The 23,433-nt window shown below is 36.9% G+C and overlaps 1 protein-coding gene across 1 annotated transcript; it reads right to left on the bottom strand.

Moving 5' to 3' along the window:
* Nucleotides 1-318: 318 nt before the first annotated feature.
* On the bottom strand, nt 319-23,317 carry LOC113776742 (transcription factor MYB76-like). Its single transcript, XM_027321804.1, has 7 exons — nt 23,185-23,317; nt 22,488-22,617; nt 21,868-22,387; nt 21,658-21,789; nt 18,172-18,492; nt 1,044-1,379; nt 319-393 (listed from the first exon to the last, which is right to left on the bottom strand). Exons 1-7 carry the CDS (start codon nt 23,315-23,317, stop codon nt 319-321), a joined length of 1,647 nt encoding a protein of 548 aa, XP_027177605.1.
* Nucleotides 23,318-23,433: the final 116 nt, after the last annotated feature.

Genomic DNA, 23,433 nt, shown 5'->3' with positions numbered 1-23,433 from the left:
AGATATAAAAGGAAAAAATAATGTTGACTTGAGAACACTCAATGGCTACATAAATTCTGTGGTAAATGGACCTGACGAATTCTGAAATCTACGGTTCAAGTTTCGTTATGCATGGTGAAAGTGTACGCATAACACTTAAAATCATTCAAATTGAATGAAAAGAAAATCTAAATTTATGCAAATTAATAACATTCTGGAGTGGTGGGAAACTATGAAATAGAGACAATATATGATTGTTGTAATTAACTTGCAGAAATTAATCAGAACAGCTGCTTCACAATTAAATATCACATCAGATTTAGCAAAGTCGTTCTTATGTTAGTCGCAGGGTCCCCTATCGTCAAGCTGAATCCGACATCCATCTGCAACCAAGAAACACCCAAATTTGACCACCTACATTGAGATTAAAAAAAAAAGACTCTTGATGGATAAATATTGGGATCTGAATCCATTATTTTTTTTTATATGTTTTTCAATTTGTGTTTCTTGTTAGGAGCAAGATAAATATGCAAAAGACATTCGTCTAAATTCAACAAATTATCAATTTTCTTTAGATGTGACTAAGGAAATTGTGTATTCTAGTGATGATCCTTAAATCCTATATACGTGCAATATAACAAATTTCTAATTATTTGAAACAATAATATCTGGATATTTTTAACACATTTTAGAAATGATATTGTGCCTTTTATGCTATGCATTAAAAAAAGTTGAGGCTTTTATGTATGAATTAGTCTTATATATATATATAAACAGTGTATGCACTATTATTATTAGATAGATAACACATGTGTAAAATTTAGACTTTAAATTCAAACCTAAATTAATTATCATGTATCCGATGGTGATACTCATATTTAATTAGTATAACAATAGCTACTACTGCCCCAACGTTATGAATTGCACACCAAAGGGTTGTCCAATTTGTATGTAGTGTAGGATTACTAGTACAGATTATGTCCTTCATGCTTATATGGTTAAGTTAGTAAAAAACTTAAAGGTAATGGACAATAGTAAAATTCCTTAGCCAAAATGATAATAACGAGTTCACCATTTCCGGATTCCATAGAACAATTGGTGATGACACGAAGATGGTGTTTTTCTACTTCACCAGAAATTTCATCTATGATCCCTTTATGCTCTCTGCAACGGATAACAAAGACCACATCATCCCCTGCAGTGTTTATATCAATGTTTAATGGTGATTGTTCTGCACTGCTGTCAAGGTTTTCCTCAGATGATGTGGTGTCATCAAGAGAAGAAAGTCGAGATTTCTTTGAAGTTACAGCTGAATATTCCTCAAGAATCCTCTTCTTGTCTTCTTGAAAATCCTTTATGTACTTGAAAGCACCTTCAATGATAGTAGATAACTTGTCCAACTACGAAATGAACAAATATTTAGTTGAAACCATATGATTACGATCTAAATTAAGCATCTTTTTTTTTTTTTTTGTGGTGGTGGGGGGGGGGGTAGGATAGATAAGCAAAGCATAATTGAAGTTACAATAATCAAGTTAATAATTTTGGTTTTTTTCTTTCTGAAATTCAAATTTTACGTGGTACTTTTAATTTTCTTTACATTTTACATGACAACGCTTCTAATATACTCATGGCTAAAGAGTTTACGATCTATTTCTTATAGCGAAAAAATTGCATACGTTTTTTTCAATAAAAATAATAACATATATTGGTCTTGTAAATAGGAAAAGAGAATGAAAAGAAAGCTAATGTTAATGATACTCCTCTTATTGTTAATAAAACTTTATCCTCTTCCTATGCTTTTGCAGAAAGTATAAAGGAAGGAGTGAAATTACCAATCATTGAAGTGCAACTAACAATTGTTTTAAAAAAAAATCATAAAATTAATCTTCGAAAGGGGTAAGTTCAACTAGTAAAAAGTTCATTTAGAGCGTAGTTGATGAATATAGAGAAATGAAGAAGTCCTGAAATCAATAAACATTACTAACTTGGCTCAACTTTTACATAACTTAAATCCTCATAACCTAGGTAGTGCACAAAATTAATCTAAAGCTAAGGCCCTAAAACCTCTAAAAGATGTATTAATTAATTAATCTTGTAGACAAAATCCAAACTAATTAAAACAGAATTTAAGTCTTCATCATGATAAAATTGTTAGAAGGTACCTTCAGTAAACCAGGAACCACAGTTGATAAGTCTATTATTTTACTGCTTAACCCTCTTCTCTTCCTTTCTGCTAAAACGTGATCTGCAGACTGTAAACATGTTCTGCGGCTGCTTCTTTTGCTCAGCTTGACATATCCAAATACTTCATGTATTTTTTCAACGTTGGAACTCTCAAGAACTAATGGTGAGGACAAATTAATCTCATGAAGATGTGCTGTTGAGTCTGATTTCCCGAAAGAAAGCATATTGGTGAATGCAGAAGAAGGTGCCCATGACTTGTTTTCCGAGCAGGGAACCCCATTTTCTGTGTGGCTGGTTTGGCAACACCATTTTGCGAAGCTTCAAGAGCTATATTGTTGTAGCTGAAATTGAAGTAGCTTTCAGGGAAGAAAGGAGAAAGAAAAGTGATTTTATCACCTGAGAGCTTATTAGGTTTCATCAACCATATTCTTGGATCAAGGCAGGATCTAATCCCATACTCATTTCCTGTGTCCAAAAAAAGAAAAAAGAAAAAATAACTTCCCTTAATGAATCCGATCACAAAATGAAAAGTAAACGGAATTTGAGTTCTTGCCATTTCTGAGAGCCACTTTGCTTGTGAATGATCCATGAGGCAGCTTTCTTATTGAGTGTTAAATGATGATTGTGGATGTGAACAATTAAGCAAAAAAATTCATAAACAATTTCTGAAGCCAAAAGACGAGACATGGGATGCATATAAAGTTTCTGAAGCCAAATTATCTCCCAAAATTTAATTCTGACATTCACAAAGGTGGCATGCCACAACCCTGATTGATCACTTGATGGAAAAATGGGTTTTGGAGTGACAAACTTAAAGAGAAATCAAACGACCAAAGAGGAAAAAATTAAATGAAGAAAAATTTAGTAAAGAAGATATGGTAACCAACCTAAATCTAGTGAATAAATTCAATATGGAAAGCCACTAGTGATTAAAACAGAAGAAAGATATGCTGTCATATCTTGTACCACTACTACTATCTTAGTACTTAGCACTAAAATTTAGTGATTGAAGGTTACCTCACCTCAGACAAATCAACAGGGTATCCAAATTCCTCTAAAAAGATTGGTTAAGAATTTTCCCAGTTTTATAGGTATATGCTCCTCTCACCAAAACCCACCACAAGAAATTTTCTTTTTTTTTTCAAAATTTAAAAAAAGACACAAGAAAAAAGAACAAATGACCTAGCTAAATGGGGAGGTTCAAAATATTGTAGGAAAAGCTAATTCAAGATTGGCAGGCAAATCGCTGTCGGACGGGCCAACCATATATCTTTTGTCAACAGTTTATTGTTGATGGTTCTAATCAACCAAAAAAAGAAAAAATCATTTAAGCAAGAAAGCGCAGAGAAACAATAAAGAAGGCAAATGTCGTTCTATTCTGCAGAACACACAATAGGCTGTGCGGCTACACACTTTAATAGACTCGTGATCTGCACTTTCTCCCTTAATATCTTACAACAATATTCAACCTATGGACCAACCAATTAAATGAAGACAAAGAATGCCAAAAAAAAAGGGATATTATTAACAAAATTGAAACTTCTAACATTTTCTTACAAATCAAAAGTTAATTTGTCTTGATCGAAGAGTAGAAGTGCAACAAAAATGAATCATTTGACCAATGATGAGCACGCCAAGCGATTTCACAATTCCAAGAGAGTTTACTTCCAAATTCAAGAGGACGGCTTTAGCAGTAACAGTGTATACTATTTGGAGAGTTCAAAACGAATCTCCATTCAAAGCAGAGATCAGACGTGGATATTCTTAATGCCATTATTAATATAGTCCATTATGCAGCTGTTTCTTGGGATAAAATTCCTAAGACTAAGGAGAATTGGAGGATGTTGGTGGAATGGAGGATCCCTACCAAAATTTTGATATAGCATGTGTCTGTAGAGTCTGTAGGGAGGAGTGTAATAGTGATGATAAGAGGATACGTGTATAACCCGATTTCCTGATATTAATAAAATTTACCATTTTAGTAAAAAAGAGTGCAACAAAAATAAATGAGAAATGACGGGTTTTTTTTTTATATGTGTACAAGTTTAAATTTAATTTATACCCGTTTTGACTGTAAGTATACAGGTCAAATTAGTAGTTTAGGGCATATATCGGGTCGATCCCACGAGAAAAATTAGACAATTACTGGTACTACTAAAACTTCTGTATTATTTAGACGATCAATGTATTAAAAGAAACAAAACTATACTAAACTTATACAAGAAAATAGCAAACAAAAGCTCCTTAGGATACGGTATCCCTAACTACGCATGTAAGTGCTATTTTTGGATCATTGACTACTACTATCTTGGCTAACTACGACGTAATTTCCTTATGCATGTGAAACCTACTCTCGTAGTGAATCAACTCTACTTATAATTAATCCACACCTACTCTCGTGGTTATGAAATTAGTTACAAGTTCATTTCTTCTATGAAATTACATGAAATAAATCATTAAACTCACAAAGGTGCTCCTCTACTCTCGTGAGTGAACTCCTTAGATTTAGCACTTTTTGAACTAATGTTAAATCTCAATTTTTATTGAAGAAATAACATCTTTAGATAATCACAATTAATATTACCAAGTTAATCATGATATGAAAAGCTAAAGTGCTAAATAACTTCCTCAAAATAATGGCATCAAATAGCCAAATAATAAACACTAACAATCATAAAAAGTTCAACCAAACCCAATGCATAAATTTTAGAAACACATAATAAATATAGAATCTAAACTTGTATATTAACTAACCAATAGAATCAAGTACAAAAGATAAAGAGTTAGGATGAAAATATAACCCTTGTCACATGAGTTCATTCCTCCATCTTCATCTTCTTCTTTCTCTTTGCCTAGCTAATAAACAAGAAAGGATAAACTAGCCAGAAACTGATTATCCTACACTATCTAAACTAAAGAGCTAAGAAACAAGCTAAGAACTACATTTTGTGGTGTTTCTTGCCCCCTCCAAGCTCTCTTGATTCTTGCAACTCCATGGCTATTTATAGATGAAATTAGTTAAAAAAAATGAGGCTTCAAACATCACTTTTACAGCTGTTAAGTGGTTGTCAAACGTCCACCAATAGTTGTGAATTATTAGAAAAGAATGTGCAAGTGGAGAGTAGTCATTTCTGACCAGAATCTGGCCAAGAATCTGGCTAGCATCCGGCCAGATTGTTGGCCAGATTGCTCCCCTGCCTTTGCAATTTCTGTTCAGTCTTCAAGGTCATTCCAATTTTGCATCAAATTCAACTGAACTTTTCTCAATGATAGAAGCTGAATTAACTCTTGACCAAAACATAAAACTTGTAGTTCTTTGAGTTAGTTTTCCAATGCATCAAGAATTACCTCATTTGGATTTGTATAGGCTAAAAAATAACTGAAATACCCTTGACTACTCAATGTCTTGTTTCAGTTTTGGCAATAGAAATTGGCTACTGTAATTCGGCTTTTTGACCTGGAAAACCTTGTCTTTACAAGAATTGTAGATCCATCTCTTATTTTCAAAATGGTTCAAGAATCATCTTAATCCAATCATTGTAACTCAAGTTATAGTCAAAATATGAAAATGTATCAAAACTGTCAACTTTCCTTTTTCATCCAAATGAAATCTATTTTCAACTTCTATAAAAATTATAGACAAAATACAAGTAAAATGGGACATAAACCTCATTTAAACACTTAAGAGCATTTTGAACTAATTATAGTCAAAATAATTCATTTTCTTCCTATAATATTGCCAAAATGACTAAAAATAACATAAAATGTCTTTCAAATATAACTCAAATTAGTCACTTATCAAGAAAAATTACAGCTCAACACCAAATATTAGTGGCTTTAGTGAATTTGACCCTTAGTACTTTTCTACAAAGTTGCGCGATGAAGAGCACCGAGCAGAGTCAACTTTCTGCAGACGTTGAAGCGTCTACTTCACAATGGCTGTCTGGCCCTTTTGGATATTCGGCTAAATGGAGAGTAATTTTCCTAACAGTGGCCCTAGTTATATAATAACATTTCTTATTATTCTTTTGAGCTGTTTGGCATAAGATGAGCACAAAATTCTATAAAGCATGTAAAACAATGGCCTTTTAGAAGAGTAATTTTCGTAACAATGGCCCTAGGTATATAATAACATTTCTTATTATTCTTTTGAGCTGTCTGGCATAAGATGAGCACATAATTCTATAAAAGCATGTAAAACAATGTTTTGGGTCCGGTTTACCTAAAACAATACAATAAAAATGTTGGTTTCCCCTGGGACGAGAAGGAGAGAAATGCAATTAGCCTACTACCTTTTATGGCACGTGTAAAAAGGAATATTTGGAGATTCCCTGATCCAGTCGGATAATTTTAGGGTTTAAACACGTCTAATCAAGTCAAGTATTTTAATGTTCAAGTTTGTTTAATTATTTTAATAAATTTGAAATTCTGTTTAAATTTGAATTGTTTATTTATCGAATCAAACTCATACGAGTTTTTATCGAGTCGAATACGAATCGAACCCGAGTAGTTTGAATTTTTAATCTATAATTTTAATTTTATACTAATCGAGCCACATTCAAAATAGAGTTTGAAAGTTTACTGAATACGAAATGTTGTTCAAATTTAGTTTTATTTAATTGATGAACAAAATTCGAATAAACTCTTATGGGACTGAACTTGATTCGAGTATCAAACAATTTAATTCATTTTTCAATTTCTATTAATCTGCCGCATACTATAATTAGCTTCTCTATCCGGGAGTCTATCAAGGACGGAAAAAAATTACTTGCCTTGAAATTGGCGTCTGCAAAAAGCTTTCTAAAATAAAAATTGTTGTATTCTTTTTCTTTTTTTTGGTATAAGAAGGAAAAAAATCTACATCGGACTGCCCAGTATTCATCCATCACATGCATGGAGAACAATATTAAGTGGCTTCACTGTTGCCCCGTTAATCAGAATAATACCTTCAAGAAAAAGAACTCTACTTCTTTCTATTTAGCAAGTCACAATAACAAGTAACAACTAGAGAAAGAAATAATATCACAAGAAAGCTCGAATTCTCTATCTCACATCATGTATTAATCTCTTTCCCTCTTTATTTTCTTGCCGGATATGAACATATATTCCAGTTTACCACGATAATGTTACTGCATGAAGTTGCATGTGGAGAGAAAATGCAGATAGTCAGATAACCATTTGCGTAGAAAGCATAACAGAGTGTACCAGAAATGATAGAGGGAATTCCCAATATATAGTAGCTTCGAAGAGAAATGTGAGGCATTTTAAAAACCGTATTATATTTAGAAATGCATACAGTAAGTAAATGCCTAAAGAATTAGAACGGCATCTGTAAATGTGTCCTTTGATGAAATAATTAATTTGAAAAACACCACTATCTAAGAATTTTCCTTAACAAAAAAAAAAACCCTTTTTTTTTTTTGAGAATTTACTCCACAAAAATACTTAGTAAACCACCAAGACCGGGTAGAAACAAATTAGAAATTGGGTCTCTCCAAAAGTAGTAATACCTCGACATTGAAACCCTAGAACAATTGGTCCCAAGTTAGGCAGAAACACATGCCTGCACGAGGGCACTGTAACACAAGTATTCTGTTGACTCGAAACTTTTTGGATAAAAGATTATTTAAAATATTATGTGGCATAATCACTGTAATACTTTTTATGATATGATGTATGTGAAATAAAAAAGAGATTGAAAAGATAAAAATATGTTTTAAAAATTGTGTTCGTGATGCAAATAAATAATTTTTTGTCATTATTTGGCTATTCAAACAAGCAGTATCCATCCAGATTAAACTAAGCAAATGAAAAACATGAAAGAATTAAAAAAAACGTAGCAATGAGAATTAGTAATCAGAGCTGCGCCCGCCACCGAACACGAGCCTTGGAGCACGCTTTGGAATTCCATTAAAAAATAACGTAGTTTTCATTATCAAATTTAATACTGGCAAGTGGGCAAGAAATCAATGGGTCTGTATAAATATTAATCGCCCAATGGCCTAGTGGGATGTTGACTCCCCAGCATTCGAAGAACGATTGTCTTGATGTTAGATTAATCGGAGATACACTAAACAATTGCAAAAATTAGCACCAGATGTAATTGTTCTAGTGCAACTTAATCTGTTTTAATCACTTTTAGCTCAGTAGCTAGGGCAGGGAAGGGTTGTTAGAACTCTCTCCGTTATCAAGTTCAGAATTCGAATTCTGTGCTTGAAAGTGAAGGATAGAAAAAATGCGAGGAGGGATAGTAGAGGGGGGAAAAAAAAACTTCATCTGTTTTAGGAATAGATTAAGTAACAATTCTAATCTGGTAAGATTGCAGATCTCATCTTGTTTTAAATCTATTCTGGAAGTGATAATGCACTAAATTAGATTATTAGACTTCGTTCTTCTTTTGGAATAGTATAATATGGACCAACTAGATATAAAGTAGGAGGAGAAAAATATTAACCCTGGCTCTGAAATAGAAAATTAATTTACATATGTAACCCGAAGTTAATAGAACTAATGGATGAAATTAGACTTAATAGGGATAATTTGGTCAGTTCTCATAGTTTAATGGCTGTAGTGTAGGATACAAAAAAGAATACTTTATTTCAATTTTTTTAGTGTAAGTGAAAGAAGTCGAACTCTAGATTTCTCACCTATATTCTCTCTATCTGAATCATCCAATCCATCTCTCCCTTTCCCCACTTTATTTCAAATTTACAGAGGCATAGTATACATATTTTAAATTCAGAAATGCATAGTACACCACAAGAAAAGAAAAAAAGTACAGCATACAAATGAAAAGGAATAGAAATGCAACTTTTTTTCTTATTCTGAATGTTCCCTAATATACGACTCTTAGTTTAATTTGCTTCCTTCCAATTGCTTGTGAAATTTCGAAAATGCACTGCAAGCTAAGAACTCTGCTGTTTGTGATTTTCGATCATACGATCTTTAGCAGAGCCTGTGGAATATAACTGGCAAGCACCTCTACTGTGTGACAGCCCCACCTTCCCCTAAGGCGAACCAAAGGGGTTAGCGGACTGCCTGCCCAGCTCTCGCCAGGACTACGGTACAGTTAACGTCGTTCTATAACGTTCCGGAACATACCATTGCGCGCAAACAAGTCAGAAAACACAAAATAAAAAAAATGAAAATTAAAAACCGAAATGAATAGTGCTGGACACGCCAGAATCCGGCCGGAATCTGGCCGGATTAGCGGCCGGATTCTTGGCCGGATACTGTCCAGTGAGCAACTCGATTTTTTTTCAAAAGTTCCACCCAATCCGGCCGGCAATCCGGCCAAGATTCCGGCCGGATTGTCTGGCCGGATACCGGCCAGTGAGCAACTGGCCGGGTTTCCAATTTTTCTCAGGCAATCCGGCCTTCAATCCGGCCAGTTTCTGGCCGGATTCCCGGCCGGATTCAAGCCAGTGAGCTTTTGCCAATTTTTTTCTCTTTTGCCGTTTGAAAGCCGAATCGCTCCGAAGTTCGTCCCAACATGAATTCAACATATAAACATATATATACAATGGAAATCAACAGTTACAACCATAATGGCATGCCAACCATTCATTAAGGAGTACACATTCGATTTGCCTATCAAAAGGAAATGAACCCGTTACATTAGGGTTTCACTTCGAGAGCGCTACAAAAGACATGTACAAGCTCAGTATGGCAATTGACTATCCAGTCCATTTTCAAAAGCATTTATATTCCTGTAAGGAAAACAAATAACACGGAATGAGCCAAGGCCCAGTAGTATACCACCCAATAAGCAATCAAAGTCATATAAGAATGAACCTTCATTTAAAGTGCACAAATAAGCAATGAAGCAAAATGGTAAAAGGATACGGTCGGCTCTCAAGAGCCCATTTCCACGCTTGAAATCTTGAACCAATCTCATTGACTCTCCGTCAATGTTAAAATACCAAACCGTAGACAACTCTTTACTTCCATTCCTTCCACCCAACATACCCCAACCGGGCCCGCACTCCATTTCGGTAGCTTTTGGTAATACTCGAGTTTACCGGAACCAAGGGTCTCATTACCACAAGGTTCCCCAGTACAGTCCCCGTGGCAATTCAATCTTCACGACCAAGCCCTCGCCGGCTCGATCCAATTGACTACCAAACGGAGTTGAGCTCAGTAATGCAGTATGGCCGTTGGACATCGTCCAAACGACATCAATTCGGTTTCCATGAAATGGAATTTACCAACCAATATATCAAGTCCAGTAATGCATTAAAACGGTAACCAATCAGTGACAATAACAAAAGAGGTGAGGGCGGTCAAGTACACCCTCACCTTGATCAATTTCAATATCCAAGTAGGCCATTAAGGCATCACATAACATTTAACAAAGCCACATAGTAATCCATCAAGTGAGTGGTATACTCACCAAGTGAGAAAATGGTGTTTCATACACCGTGATCACCAAGACGCCGTGAGCTACCGTCACGCCCTAGAATCACACAACAAATGCAATGAGACTCGAGAACGAGTCATCAAACAATGCTAAACACAACCCCAATAGGGTTTCACATGCATAAGTAGGCATGATAGCAAACCAGAAATTAATATATGGCCTTAACTTAAGCCTCGATAGAAAAACCGTGTTTGAGCTTAGAATGCGGTAATGGCGTCAATTTCACTACGGTTATCGGTTGGGGGTGTAAGACCCACCATTTCGAAGCTATGAAACAGGGCTACAACAATGTAGAAGGGCACTCAATCCAGTTCCTAGCTTAACTAGGTCAAAAGTGCAAAATACTAAACCAGAATTACCAAAACAGGTTTGCAAATCACCAAAAACTGTAATCAGTATATCTCAGTCCATACAAGTCCAATTGCCGAAATTCCAAAGGAATATGTTAGCTAAGTCATCCAGCTACATTTCATCAGAAGACACCAACTCCAAAATCCAAACCAATTCCAGTCAAAATAGCCAATTACTATCGCAGTTTTCGCATTCTGTCCAAAGCAGAACAGCTACAGTAATTTCGTCATAACTCACTCCACACTAATCCAAATGCCCTGAAATTTTACAGGTATCTCCATCACATCAATACCTACAACTTTCATGTTTTAAGCAAAGTCAAATTCGGCCTCTAACCCTATGATCAAAAACCGGACAGAATTGGGAAATTAAGAACCCTAACTTTCAATTTCACACCAAATCCAAAAGTGATTGCATTTAACCACATTTCACATCCACTAGAGCCATTATAGTCCATTGCCAATCATCACAAACAACCACACCATCATAATCCAATTAAACCAGAAAAATCATCATAAAATGGAAAACTTCACCAAATCAATTCCAACCAAGATAAAAACCAGAAATTTCAGCACTCTTATCACTAGTAAGCACAACATAAGCATCATTAGGTGTAGTAGGGTGTTTCAAGCTTCACTTACCAAGAAACAAGAGAGAGGAGGATGTTGAACACCTTAATCCTTCAAACAAAGTTCACCAACACACTAACTAGCACTAGAAAGAAAGTTTTTATGGAGGAGAACTAACTTAAGCACTTGATTTGGTGGATTTGGACTTGTTAGAAGCTTGAATGTTGAAGAGTTTTGTCTTCCTTGGAGCTTGAGAGAGCCGGCTATGGTGGAGAGAAAATGAGGGAATTTTAGTGAATTTTTTTGAAGATATTTACTAGTTGGGTCAAAAGTCAAAAATTTGTCAAAAGGTGAATAGTGTTTCTTAAGTCATAACCAATGAGAAAGTGACATGTGGCATCTCATTAAATGCCTTCCTATCTTTCTTTTCTCTCTCACATCAATCACTTCACACACACTACTTATCTCTTAACACCCGATAAATTTTTCACAGTATCCGAAACTTAACCGTATTGGCCGAATTTTCCCGAACTTTTCGCACTAGTGGGTCCCACGTCCAATATATATTCTTAATTTTCTAAAAACTCTCCAATACTAGAAAATTCATCTAAAAACTATAATTACTCATAAAATCCACTAAGAAAATATTTCTAAGCCAGAAAATGCAGAAAACATGCAATTAAGGGGAAAATAAACCCTAGGAAAATATTAGGGCAAAACGGGTTCTCACACTCTCTCCCCCTTAAAAGAATTTCGTCCCCGAAATTCCTTATCATTGACTACTCCGGGATTAAATTGAGCAGTATACTGATCTGTACCCCTTCACTGGCCAGGTTCATTAAATTCTTACCTTCCACGTCCTCTGATGAGTCAACATCTAAGGAGTACACCCGAGAAGACACGTTCGATCCATCCTTGTCCCCCTTCGACTGGTCAGGGTGGGTCGTGGTTGGTGGCAGAGTCCCTTGCCTCTCGCGCAGGCGAGCTGGACAGTTAGCAATTTGATGTTCGGCATTCCCACAGAGCAAGCATTTTCCTCCTTTCCTCCAGCAATTGTCCTCCGAGTGGTTTAATTTTCCGCAATACCCGCAGGGTCCGCGTGCTGCAGAAGCTGAGCCTCCTCTTGACGGCCTCTCTGGTGACATTTCCGGCATCCTCACTCCTCCCGTTCCCCGCCCAAATTTGGGAGGGATACTTCCATCCTCCAGTCCCGAATTGTTTCCAGGAAATCCTCTCTTTTTCGCCTGAAAGTTTTTCACCTGGAGCCTAGCATTCTCTACCCGTTGTGCCTTTTCCACTGCTTCACTGAAGGCGTTAATTTGGGCTGCCGCGAGATCCTTCTGGATTTCTACGTTCAGGCCCTGGACAAATCGCCGTATTCTTCGTTGCTCGGTCAAGATCAACTCAGGCGCAAACTTGGATAAACGGGTAAATTGACTCTCATATTCCGCCACAGTTTGAGCCCCTTGGCGGAGCCTAATGAACTCGTCCTCCTTCCTCTCATGGACTAGAGGAGGGAAAAATTTTGCATTAAATTCTCGGATGAAGTTCACCCAAGTCCTCGGTGTCTGCTCCCGTTCCCATTTCTGCCTGATGACGTTCCACCAGGAACGGGCAGCCCCTTCAAGTTGAAACACGGCAAAAGTGACCTGCCGTTCGTCCGGGTAGTGTAGGGCCGTGAATATATCAACCATTTTCTCCAGCCATTTCTCAGCCACATCAGGGTCGGGTCCCCCAATAAACTTTGGAGGGAAAAACTTTTGAAAACGTTCTAGAGCTCTATCTTCGCTCTCAATATGATGGCCAGGGTTTCCGGGGTTTCCAGGGTTAGGGTTTGGGTTTTGGCCCTGTTGTTGCACTACTTGTGCGAGTAGGTTTGTCATTTGCTGCATAGCGGCAGCTATTTGAGCATTGGGGTCTATTTGGGGTTCAGGATCAGGTCCAGTCGAGGTTTTCCCCGCACCCCTAACCGGTGTAGGTTGTCTAGTTCTGCGTCCACGGCCTCGACCACTCCGAGTGCCTTCCATCAATCTAAGTCAATCTAGGTCACCAAATAAATATACTGTTAAAGGGCACCTAACCCTCCTTTCCGTAGCACCAGACAGGAACAAGGAAACAAGAATAAGTAACTCAAACAATTACCGCGAAGAGCATTTAAACATATACCACGTATACATAGATCACATAACCAAGTTAAGCAATCATACGGAACAGTCAGTCAAGTACATATGAAGTCATTGCATGAAACAATAGGGTCTTCCAAAAGTACTATAGACACCTAGGTCACAAGTACAAAAGGACTCACGAAACGCTTTTCCCCTTCTAGGGTTTCGTCCAAATATTTATATCTTAATCAAGGTCGATCACGCTTAACCACCCGAACAAACCACACGAAGTTCCATAGAATCGCCTTTCTAGTTCACCTAATCCTTTCTACCCTAGGCCTTCATATCTTTCGTATCCGGGCGCGAGAATCTCGTCTAAGATAATTCACATCTCGAGCCGGCCGGTCCCAAGAGTAAACCATCCTTATTAAAGATTCCTACCCGACATACATACCTAGCTTCCTCGAGTCCCATGATAATGATTCGTACACTTATCACATGCCCGGTTCATAACTTATGCTCAAACGAGCACTTAGACATATTCATGAAATTAGGACCACACCACCACTTGGCCCAGTCTCACTCCACGCAGAGACCACGCGAAGTGGCTCTGATACCACCTGTGACAGCCCCACCTTCCCCTAAGGCGAACCAAAGGGGTTAGCGGACTGCCTGCCCAGCTCTCGCCAGGACTACGGTACAGTTAACGTCGTTCTATAACGTTCCGGAACATACCATTGCGCGCAAACAAGTCAGAAAACACAAAATAAAAAAAATGAAAATTAAAAACCGAAATGAATAGTGCTGGACACGCCAGAATCCGGCCGGAATCTGGCCGGATTAGCGGCCGGATTCTTGGCCGGATACTGTCCAGTGAGCAACTCGATTTTTTTTCAAAAGTTCCACCCAATCCGGCCGGCAATCCGGCCAAGATTCCGGCCGGATTGTCTGGCCGGATACCGGCCAGTGAGCAACTGGCCGGGTTTCCAATTTTTCTCAGGCAATCCGGCCTTCAATCCGGCCAGTTTCTGGCCGGATTCCCGGCCGGATTCAAGCCAGTGAGCTTTTGCCAATTTTTTTCTCTTTTGCCGTTTGAAAGCCGAATCGCTCCGAAGTTCGTCCCAACATGAATTCAACATATAAACATATATATACAATGGAAATCAACAGTTACAACCATAATGGCATGCCAACCATTCATTAAGGAGTACACATTCGATTTGCCTATCAAAAGGAAATGAACCCGTTACATTAGGGTTTCACTTCGAGAGCGATACAAAAGACATGTACAAGCTCAGTATGGCAATTGACTATCCAGTCCATTTTCAAAAGCATTTATATTCCTGTAAGGAAAACAAATAACACGGAATGAGCCAAGGCCCAGTGGTATACCACCCAATAAGCAATCAAAGTCATATAAGAATGAACCTTCATTTAAAGTGCACAAATAAGCAATGAAGCAAAATGGTAAAAGGATACGGTCGGCTCTCAAGAGCCCATTTCCACGCTTGAAATCTTGAACCAATCTCATTGACTCTCCGTCAATGTTAAAATACCAAACCGTAGACAACTCTTTACTTCCATTCCTTCCACCCAACATACCCCAACCGGGCCCGCACTCCATTTCGGTAGCTTTTGGTAATACTCGAGTTTACCGGAACCAAGGGTCTCATTACCACAAGGTTCCCCAGTACAGTCCCCGTGGCAATTCAATCTTCACGACCAAGCCCTCGCCGGCTCGATCCAATTGACTACCAAACGGAGTTGAGCTCAGTAATGCAGTATGGCCGTTGGACATCGTCCAAACGACATCAATTCGGTTTCCATGAAATGGAATTTACCAACCAATATATCAAGTTCAGTAATGCAATAAAACGGTAACCAATCAGTGACAATAACAAAAGAGGTGAGGGCGGTCAAGTACACCCTCACCTTGATCAATTTCAATATCCAAGTAGGCCATTAAGGCATCACATAACATTTAACAAAGCCACATAGTAATCCATCAAGTGAGTAGTATACTCACCAAGTGAGAAAATGGTGTTTCATACACCGTGATCACCAAGACGCCGTGAGCTACCGTCACGCCCTAGAATCACACAACAAATGCAATGAGACTCGAGAACGAGTCATCAAACAATGCTAAACACAACCCCAATAGGGTTTCACATGCATAAGTGGGCATGATAGCAAACCAGAAATTAATATATGGCCTTAACTTAAGCCTCGATAGAAAAACCGTGTTTGAGCTTAGAATGCGGTAATGGCGTCAATTTCACTACGGTTATCGGTTGGGGGTGTAAGACCCACCATTTCGAAGCTATGAAACAGGGTACAACAATGTAGAAGGGCACTCAATCCAGTTCCTAGCTTAACTAGGTCAAAAGTGCAAAATACTAAACCAGAATTACCAAAACAGGTTTGCAAATCACCAAAAACTGTAATCAGTATATCTCAGTCCATACAAGTCCAATTGCCGAAATTCCAAAGGCATATGTTAGCTAAGTCATCCAGCTACATTTCATCAGAAGACACCAACTCCAAAATCCAAACCAATTCCAGTCAAAATAGCCAATTACTATCGCAGTTTTCGCATTCTGTCCAAAGCAGAACAGCTACAGTAATTTCGTCATAACTCACTCCACACTAATCCAAATGCCCTGAAATTTTACAGGCATCTCCATCACATCAATACCTACAACTTTCATGTTTTGAGCAAAGTCAAATTCGGCCTCTAACCCTATGATCAAAAACCGGACAGAATTGGGAAATTAAGAACCCTAACTTTTCAATTTCACACCAAATCCAAAATTGATTACATTTAACCACATTTCACATCCACTAGAGCCATTATAGTCCATTGCCAATCATCACAAACAACCACACCATCATAATCCAATTAAACCAGAAAAATCATCATAAAATGGAAAACTTCACCAAATCAATTCCAACCAAGATAAAAACCAGAAATTTCAGCACTCTTATCACTAGTAAGCACAACATAAGCATCATTAGGTGTAGTAGGGTGTTTCAAGCTTCACTTACCAAGAAACAAGAGAGAGGAGGATGTTGAACACCTTAATCCTTCAAACAAAGTTCACCAACACACTAACTAGCACTAGAAAGAAAGTTTTTATGGAGGAGAACTAACTTAAGCACTTGATTTGGTGGATTTGGACTTGTTAGAAGCTTGAATGTTGAAGAGTTTTGTCTTCCTTGGAGCTTGAGAGAGCCGGCTATGGTGGAGAGAAAATGAGGGAATTTTAGTGAATTTTTTTGAAGATATTTACTAGTTGGGTCAAAAGTCAAAAATTTATCAAAAGGTGAATAGTGTTTCTTAAGTCATAACCAATGAGAAAGTGACATGTGGCATCTCATTAAATGCCTTTCTATCTTTCTTTTCTCTCTCACATCAATCACTTCACACACACTACTTATCTCTTAACACCCGATAAATTTTTCACAGTATCCGAAACTTAACCGTATTGGCCGAATTTTCCCGAACTTTTCGCACTAGTGGGTCCCACGTCCAATATATATTCTTAATTTTCTAAAAACTCTCCAATACTAGAAAATTCATCTAAAAACTATAATTACTCATAAAATCCACTAAGAAAATATTTCTAAGCCAGAAAATGCAGAAAACATGCAATTAAGGGGAAAATAAACCCTAGGAAAATATTAGGGCAAAACGGGTTCTCACATACTGTCATGCAAAATCCTTCATCAATCTGCAACCGAAAAATAAATAGGATTAGATCCTCGTCCATTTCTGGACGTGGCAAGTCTTCAAATTTTCCTTACATCCACCAAGCTCCCCTTGTATTTTTTTTTTTTTTGGCAAATAAATACCATTCAATCGGGAATGCAAATGTACTACCACAAGCTTCTTGCAATCCTTTCTTTTGGTGAACTAAAGAACTGTTAACAAGGGTGAGACTGGGATCAGGTTACAATCTCTTCCACGATGCAAAAAACTTGGATCAGGGTACAAATACATAAAATGTTATCAAACAGGACGATAGGATAAAAAGGTGAACTACTTAGTCAAGGGCTTGTCAAATAAGATCTAAAACTTGTACAATATTCCAGGAATGAGAAAAAAAAATTCTATAGTCTATCGAAGATTTTCACAAATCATTTGCAATTCAAACTAAACAAAACTTTTTACTTTTTGGTAAGCAATAGTGCAAGTATCTTGCAAACCAATAAGAACAAGAAAAAAAAAATCAATTTACTCCAAAAAATCCAAACGAAAAAGGACTACTCAAATGTTGATAAAGCAACGCAAATACCACAAGATTTCAAGTCAAATATTACAAATCCTTTGTGTAACATCATTGTAGCGCATGTTAAGCTAATATTCTAGAATTTAAATATGTGTTAAACTTACAGGTTAATTAATTAGAAGGTAAGGTTTTAGATTCCCTCCATCATCATGTATTCATTTGTAAATAACTTAATAAATGGTAGGCTTTATAAGAAAAAGATCATGTATTCATTTGTAAATAACTTAATAAATGGTAGGCTTTATAAGAAAAAGTAGTGCTCATCAAAAAACCTGTGCCACTGCATTAATAAGGTGCATCTCATCTTCGAGTGGTACAAAGCTGCAGCTTTTGATGCTTAAACCGATCTTTTCAATCAAGGAAATGAACTCCAACAGTATCTTTTTGTGATTCTTGCACTGGACTCTTATTAGCACTTCTTCTCCTGTGATTTTTACTTGAAACATTCTCACAAGGACGAGTTTCTTTGTTGGAGAAACAACCGATTCCTCCGTCGGCTTCCTCTTCTTCACTTCTTCTTCAAGTAACTTCTCCCGTTCTACGAGTTGTTTTATGCACTTTACAGGACTTCCAATTACAGATACCTCGTCCAACTGCATAGGCAACAAAAACAAATCTCAGTTCACCAACCAAAGTTGGGGGGGTGGAGGCTGGTGGGGAGCCAATCCATCCAATAGTCATCTTATTCTAGTACTTTAATTGGTTCTCTAAGCTACAAATTCTACCAGGATTTACAGTTAAAATTAACATCTAGTGTACAGCGGTCCGATAAAAAAAAAAGGGAATTTTTATCCTCCCAACCATCTTAAGATCAGAAACTACAGCTGATGAAGCTGTGAACTGCAGGCACAGCTTCTGTCATCGTTTTCTTGCCAATTCAGACAAGCATTTTGCTGTTGAAAAATCCATATATATGGTGAGATTTGTTAAGATCCTGGAGAAAAGGAAAACAACCCAGAAATATTCGTCGGTTGATAAACAAAATCTATGCCTTTAGTCCTAGAGCTATGTTATGTGCCTCAAATTTCAACCCTAAATAAGTGGGTTTTGGAATGAAAAAAGAAAAAGGATCTAACGATGGATTCACTTGCTAAAATAAGAGAAAATTAAGTGAATAAAAAATGAGGCTAAATCTAGTCAAATGAATTTCAACCGGCAGAAATCCACCATTATATTACAAAAGCACGTTGGCATGATTAACACACCAGACAGCTTACCATGAAAAAAAAGGCGCAAAACACATATGCTGTCAGATCACATGGTACAGGTACTATCTTAGGACTTGGGAATATCATGATTCAGATACAGTAATAGAAGTATGTGAAGCAGAGACCACACAGGACATCAAGACTGGGTGGAGAGGGTTACCATTACCGCGGAGAAAAATCAACAAAGTGTCCAATTGCTGTTCCTTGGAGAAGGGTTGTCAAGAATTGTCTCTGCTTTAATTGGCGTGCTTTCCACAATTATTTTTTAGTATTCAGTCGTAGAAAACAGAAGAGCAGACAAGAGAGATGGAGAGCAGTAGCAAGTTTCTTTCGGATGGCTGTGCGAAGAATGAATAAACTACAATTCCTGATACTGGCATGTGAGCCGTGCGGAAATCAATATAAGTACATCCAATCAAAAGGGCCTCTCTTTCTTAATTAATTTCTTCGGTTGTCTCATCTTAATTCCTGCATCACCCCCTTGACCTTCATTATTTGATTTTCTTTTAGATGTGATCAAATTTGTGTGCCCCAGTTTAGATAGGAATTCAACAACTTAGCTTCATATTGATGAGAATTATTTCAACCTTATTATGTTATTCACATATTCTAATTTATAACAATATGATATGATTGTATACCAAATAATGTAATAAATATAATAACAGTACAGAACCGATGTGTACAATCTCGTTGACCCCTTCCACCTTTATCATTACTGTTAACAAGTAGTCTCATGATTTCATCTATTGAAGACTAGTTTACAATAATACTTTTTTTCTTGTCATGTAAGAAAATACAAGAATCCTTCATTATTTTGGTCTTAAGAAATGAAAAATTAATTTGGTAGGGAGCATCGAATATCCGATGTCAACAACTCCAGAATGGAGCAATGAATTAAACGTATTAATGTATGCACCTGTAGGGTGTGGTATAATTAAGACACAAGTTGGTATATTCATTGAGAAATTATAAGTTAACAATTATGATTGTCGATATCGGATTTATATCGTATGACAAATCGATAGGGGTAAAATTTAAGTGATCCATATGCTTTTTTCAGTTCCCTTTGGGCTGTTTCTGTTTACTGTTCAGACTTCTTCTTATCCTATACCATTTTGGGTATGATTTTTTTATGCATGCTAACATTTTTTGGTGTTTTTTGTAGTTAATTATCTCCATATATCCTTTTTTGGTGTTCCATGCTCAAATCTTGATTTTGAGTTCGGCTTACATTCTGGTTGGCTCCCCTTGAGGTTTATGGCATATTTCTTTCAATAAATAATTTCATATGACAGTTCATAAGTCTTATGATCAACCAAACTGTTTTTGTATACAACCAATCATTAAAAAGCAGGTACTAAACAATTTTTATTGCTCTTATGATTTCCCTCTTTAATGTGTGTATATATATATATTTTCCTGAAGTCAGCTCATTTTGGTCGGCATGGCAAGCCAAAAGGAAATAATAAGAACATTAACTTCCGCATGTGCCATAATATATTCTGGTGATGAAACAAAACTGGGTTTTGAATCTACTTGTCGAAATAAATTAAAAAGTTTAGAGTTATGTGATCATGAAATTTATAACTTTTTTTTTAAAAAAAAAAAAAAAACAGATGCAACTACGACTTCTGTAAAAATCTTGCAATTACTACTAACATGTATTATTTGTGAAATTAAACTACTAATGAACATATTCACCGATATTTTGTAAATGGCCCTGGTATAAATCGCTGATTTTGCATTGATTGATTCAGTGTCTATGGAAACTAAAATATTAGACCCTCAAATTCTTTTTGTTGCTACATTAATAAAACCCTTTAGCTGAGTTGAGAACTATCATGTCGTCTTGCTTTAATTAACTTCTGCCAAATGTTCGCTGGATTTACCGCGTCCGAGGAGTTTTAAGAAGAACTTATGGTTAAACCTTACATAGGTTTACTTGTAAAGAAAAATGCGAGAAAAATGAAGGAAAGGCAGTTTGTTTTCTTTCCATTTTGTTCATGCGTGTTAGAACGAAAATTTGAAGGTTTTCTTGCATTTTATTACATTATGAATCTTGTAAAATTTGCAATTCAAAAAATGGTTTGTTAGACATAAATAGAAATAACAATGATTGAGTATATTTTCCCAAAAGATTACTGCATGCTTGACGGGATCCTCTGTCCAATATTTTCTGTCCATCTTTCTGTCCAATGTAAAACTACGTTGTTCCATTTACTATATCTGCTGATGTGGCACATAAAAAAGAAAGGATCTTTGGCTGCCTAAAATTCGCAAGTCACTACTCAAGACACGGTCACAAACATGAATTGCCATGTAAATAACTTAAATAAAAAGGAGCCCCCAAGTGTTAAAATTTATCGAAATTGAAATTAAAATAATGAATATAGATTCTTCACTTTTTTATTCATTGTAACATATTCACAGCTATTAATTATCGACCGAATTAACATTAACAAGTGGTAGATGCATCTGAATTGACAAGGACAACCGATGTGGTTAGAAGTGATCAAATTCCCAAGAATAATCTTCATCCAATAGCACCATTTCTACATGGTACTGTGCTGGAGAAGGTTCAAGTCCGATGACAGCAGCTAAATTGTTCCTGTCACTATCATCATTCGTCAACATGTCCAAATTGCTGATGAAGTCATCATCCCAGAAATCCACGTTCATCTTGTCGGTGGGGTAGTGGTCAAAAGATGATTGAGCGTGAATAATTGTTGGGAAGAATTCTTGATGATGACCAAATACATTGCAATTACTTGAGTTGCGGTCAAAAGAAGAATACAATGATGATGATGATGATGTTGAAGCAAGGGTTGATGAAGCTCTTGCGAATGGTATAAATATTTCATCAGGTTCAATCATGGGAACTTCATCTATGCTGAAAACATTGTTGAATTCCACAGAGGAAGAATCGATTTGACATTGAGGAATACTAATGCTCTTGTCTTCTTCTTCTTGTATGGCATCTGTTAAGGTTGACTGCATTGAAGTCTCCGCCTCTCTTTTTTGCTCATCCATTTCAGAGATTATATCATTAATACTAACAGACGATGTAGGCTCTTTCTTGGTTTCTTGATCAGAATCGGGGTGATTCTTTGGCTGCTCGTCTTGGGATTGATCAGTAGCAGATGTTGGTTGGGGCAGTGGCTTGTGAGTGACAGGATCAATCCCCATATTTATCAGCTTCTTCTTTATGTGAGTGTTCCAGTGATTCTTGATCTCATTATCAGTTCTTCCAGGGAGATGAGAAGCAATCTTGGACCATCTACAGAGGATACAGATAATGAGTATAAAGAGGTGTGACATAACTTTCTCTTTATTTTTTCAGTTCTTTTTTTTTTTGGTGGAGAGGATAGAAGATGAACCTGTTGCCAAGTTGAGAATGGAGGTCAATGACCATCTTCTCTTCATGTTCTGACAATAACCCCCTCTTCAAGTCTGGTCTGAGATAGTTAGTCCATCTCAATCTGCAGCTCTTTCCGCATCTCAAGAGCCCTGTCAAAATTTGCAATGCACTTAATCAACAGAAAGAAGACCTTGGCATCAAAGAAAGATAAGAAAAGGGCTAAAAAGTTTTCATTAATCTCTTCTTATCTGGCAATAGTACCATGTCGGGTATTATTGGACATTCCCAAAGTCACCACCCCCAAGAAATAAAGTATTCCCATCTCTCAGCCCTTTTTCGATCAATTTGGAATTCCCAACAACGTTCACCTCATACATTGGACCTATGTTAGATTTGATATAAACCTAGTTACCATAACTATTCGTGGGCAGAGTTATTGTAGTTGAGCTCTGATGCAACTATTGATATTCGACAATTTCCACCCCAAAATCTAGCTCAACAAGGCAGGTTTTTACTCGATGCTAGTGAAACAACATCTACCCTTATAACAGTCGAACTAAAATAACCAAACAAATTGCAAATGCACTATCGAGTGAGGACTCCATTGATCATGTTAGATAAATAATATTTTGGAACAGAAATTTTCATCTAAACTTTCTCTCAATCTCTCCCTAGGGAACTATTGAATCCCAAAAGAATTTGGAGAAATGGGAGACCTGCAAGTTTAGGGACATCCCTCCAGCAGCATTGGCCATTCGTAAGAATGAAACTGGTGAGTTTCATGTCTTCATCAGCAGACCATGGCCCTTTGGTCAAGCCAACTTTGTCACAGCAAGGTCGCCTTCCCATCCTTTTTATCTTCTGAAACAAGTAGATTGGATGATCAAATATGTACTGATCAATAATGGGAGACAAGAAAACAAACAGTACCAAGATTTGTGATTAAGAGAAACTGGCAAATACTA

Source organism: Coffea eugenioides, chromosome 7, assembly GCF_003713205.1.
Source record: "Coffea eugenioides isolate CCC68of chromosome 7, Ceug_1.0, whole genome shotgun sequence".
Classification (NCBI taxonomy): Eukaryota; Viridiplantae; Streptophyta; class Magnoliopsida; order Gentianales; family Rubiaceae; genus Coffea; species Coffea eugenioides.
This window is presented reverse-complemented; position numbering and strand designations above follow the sequence as displayed.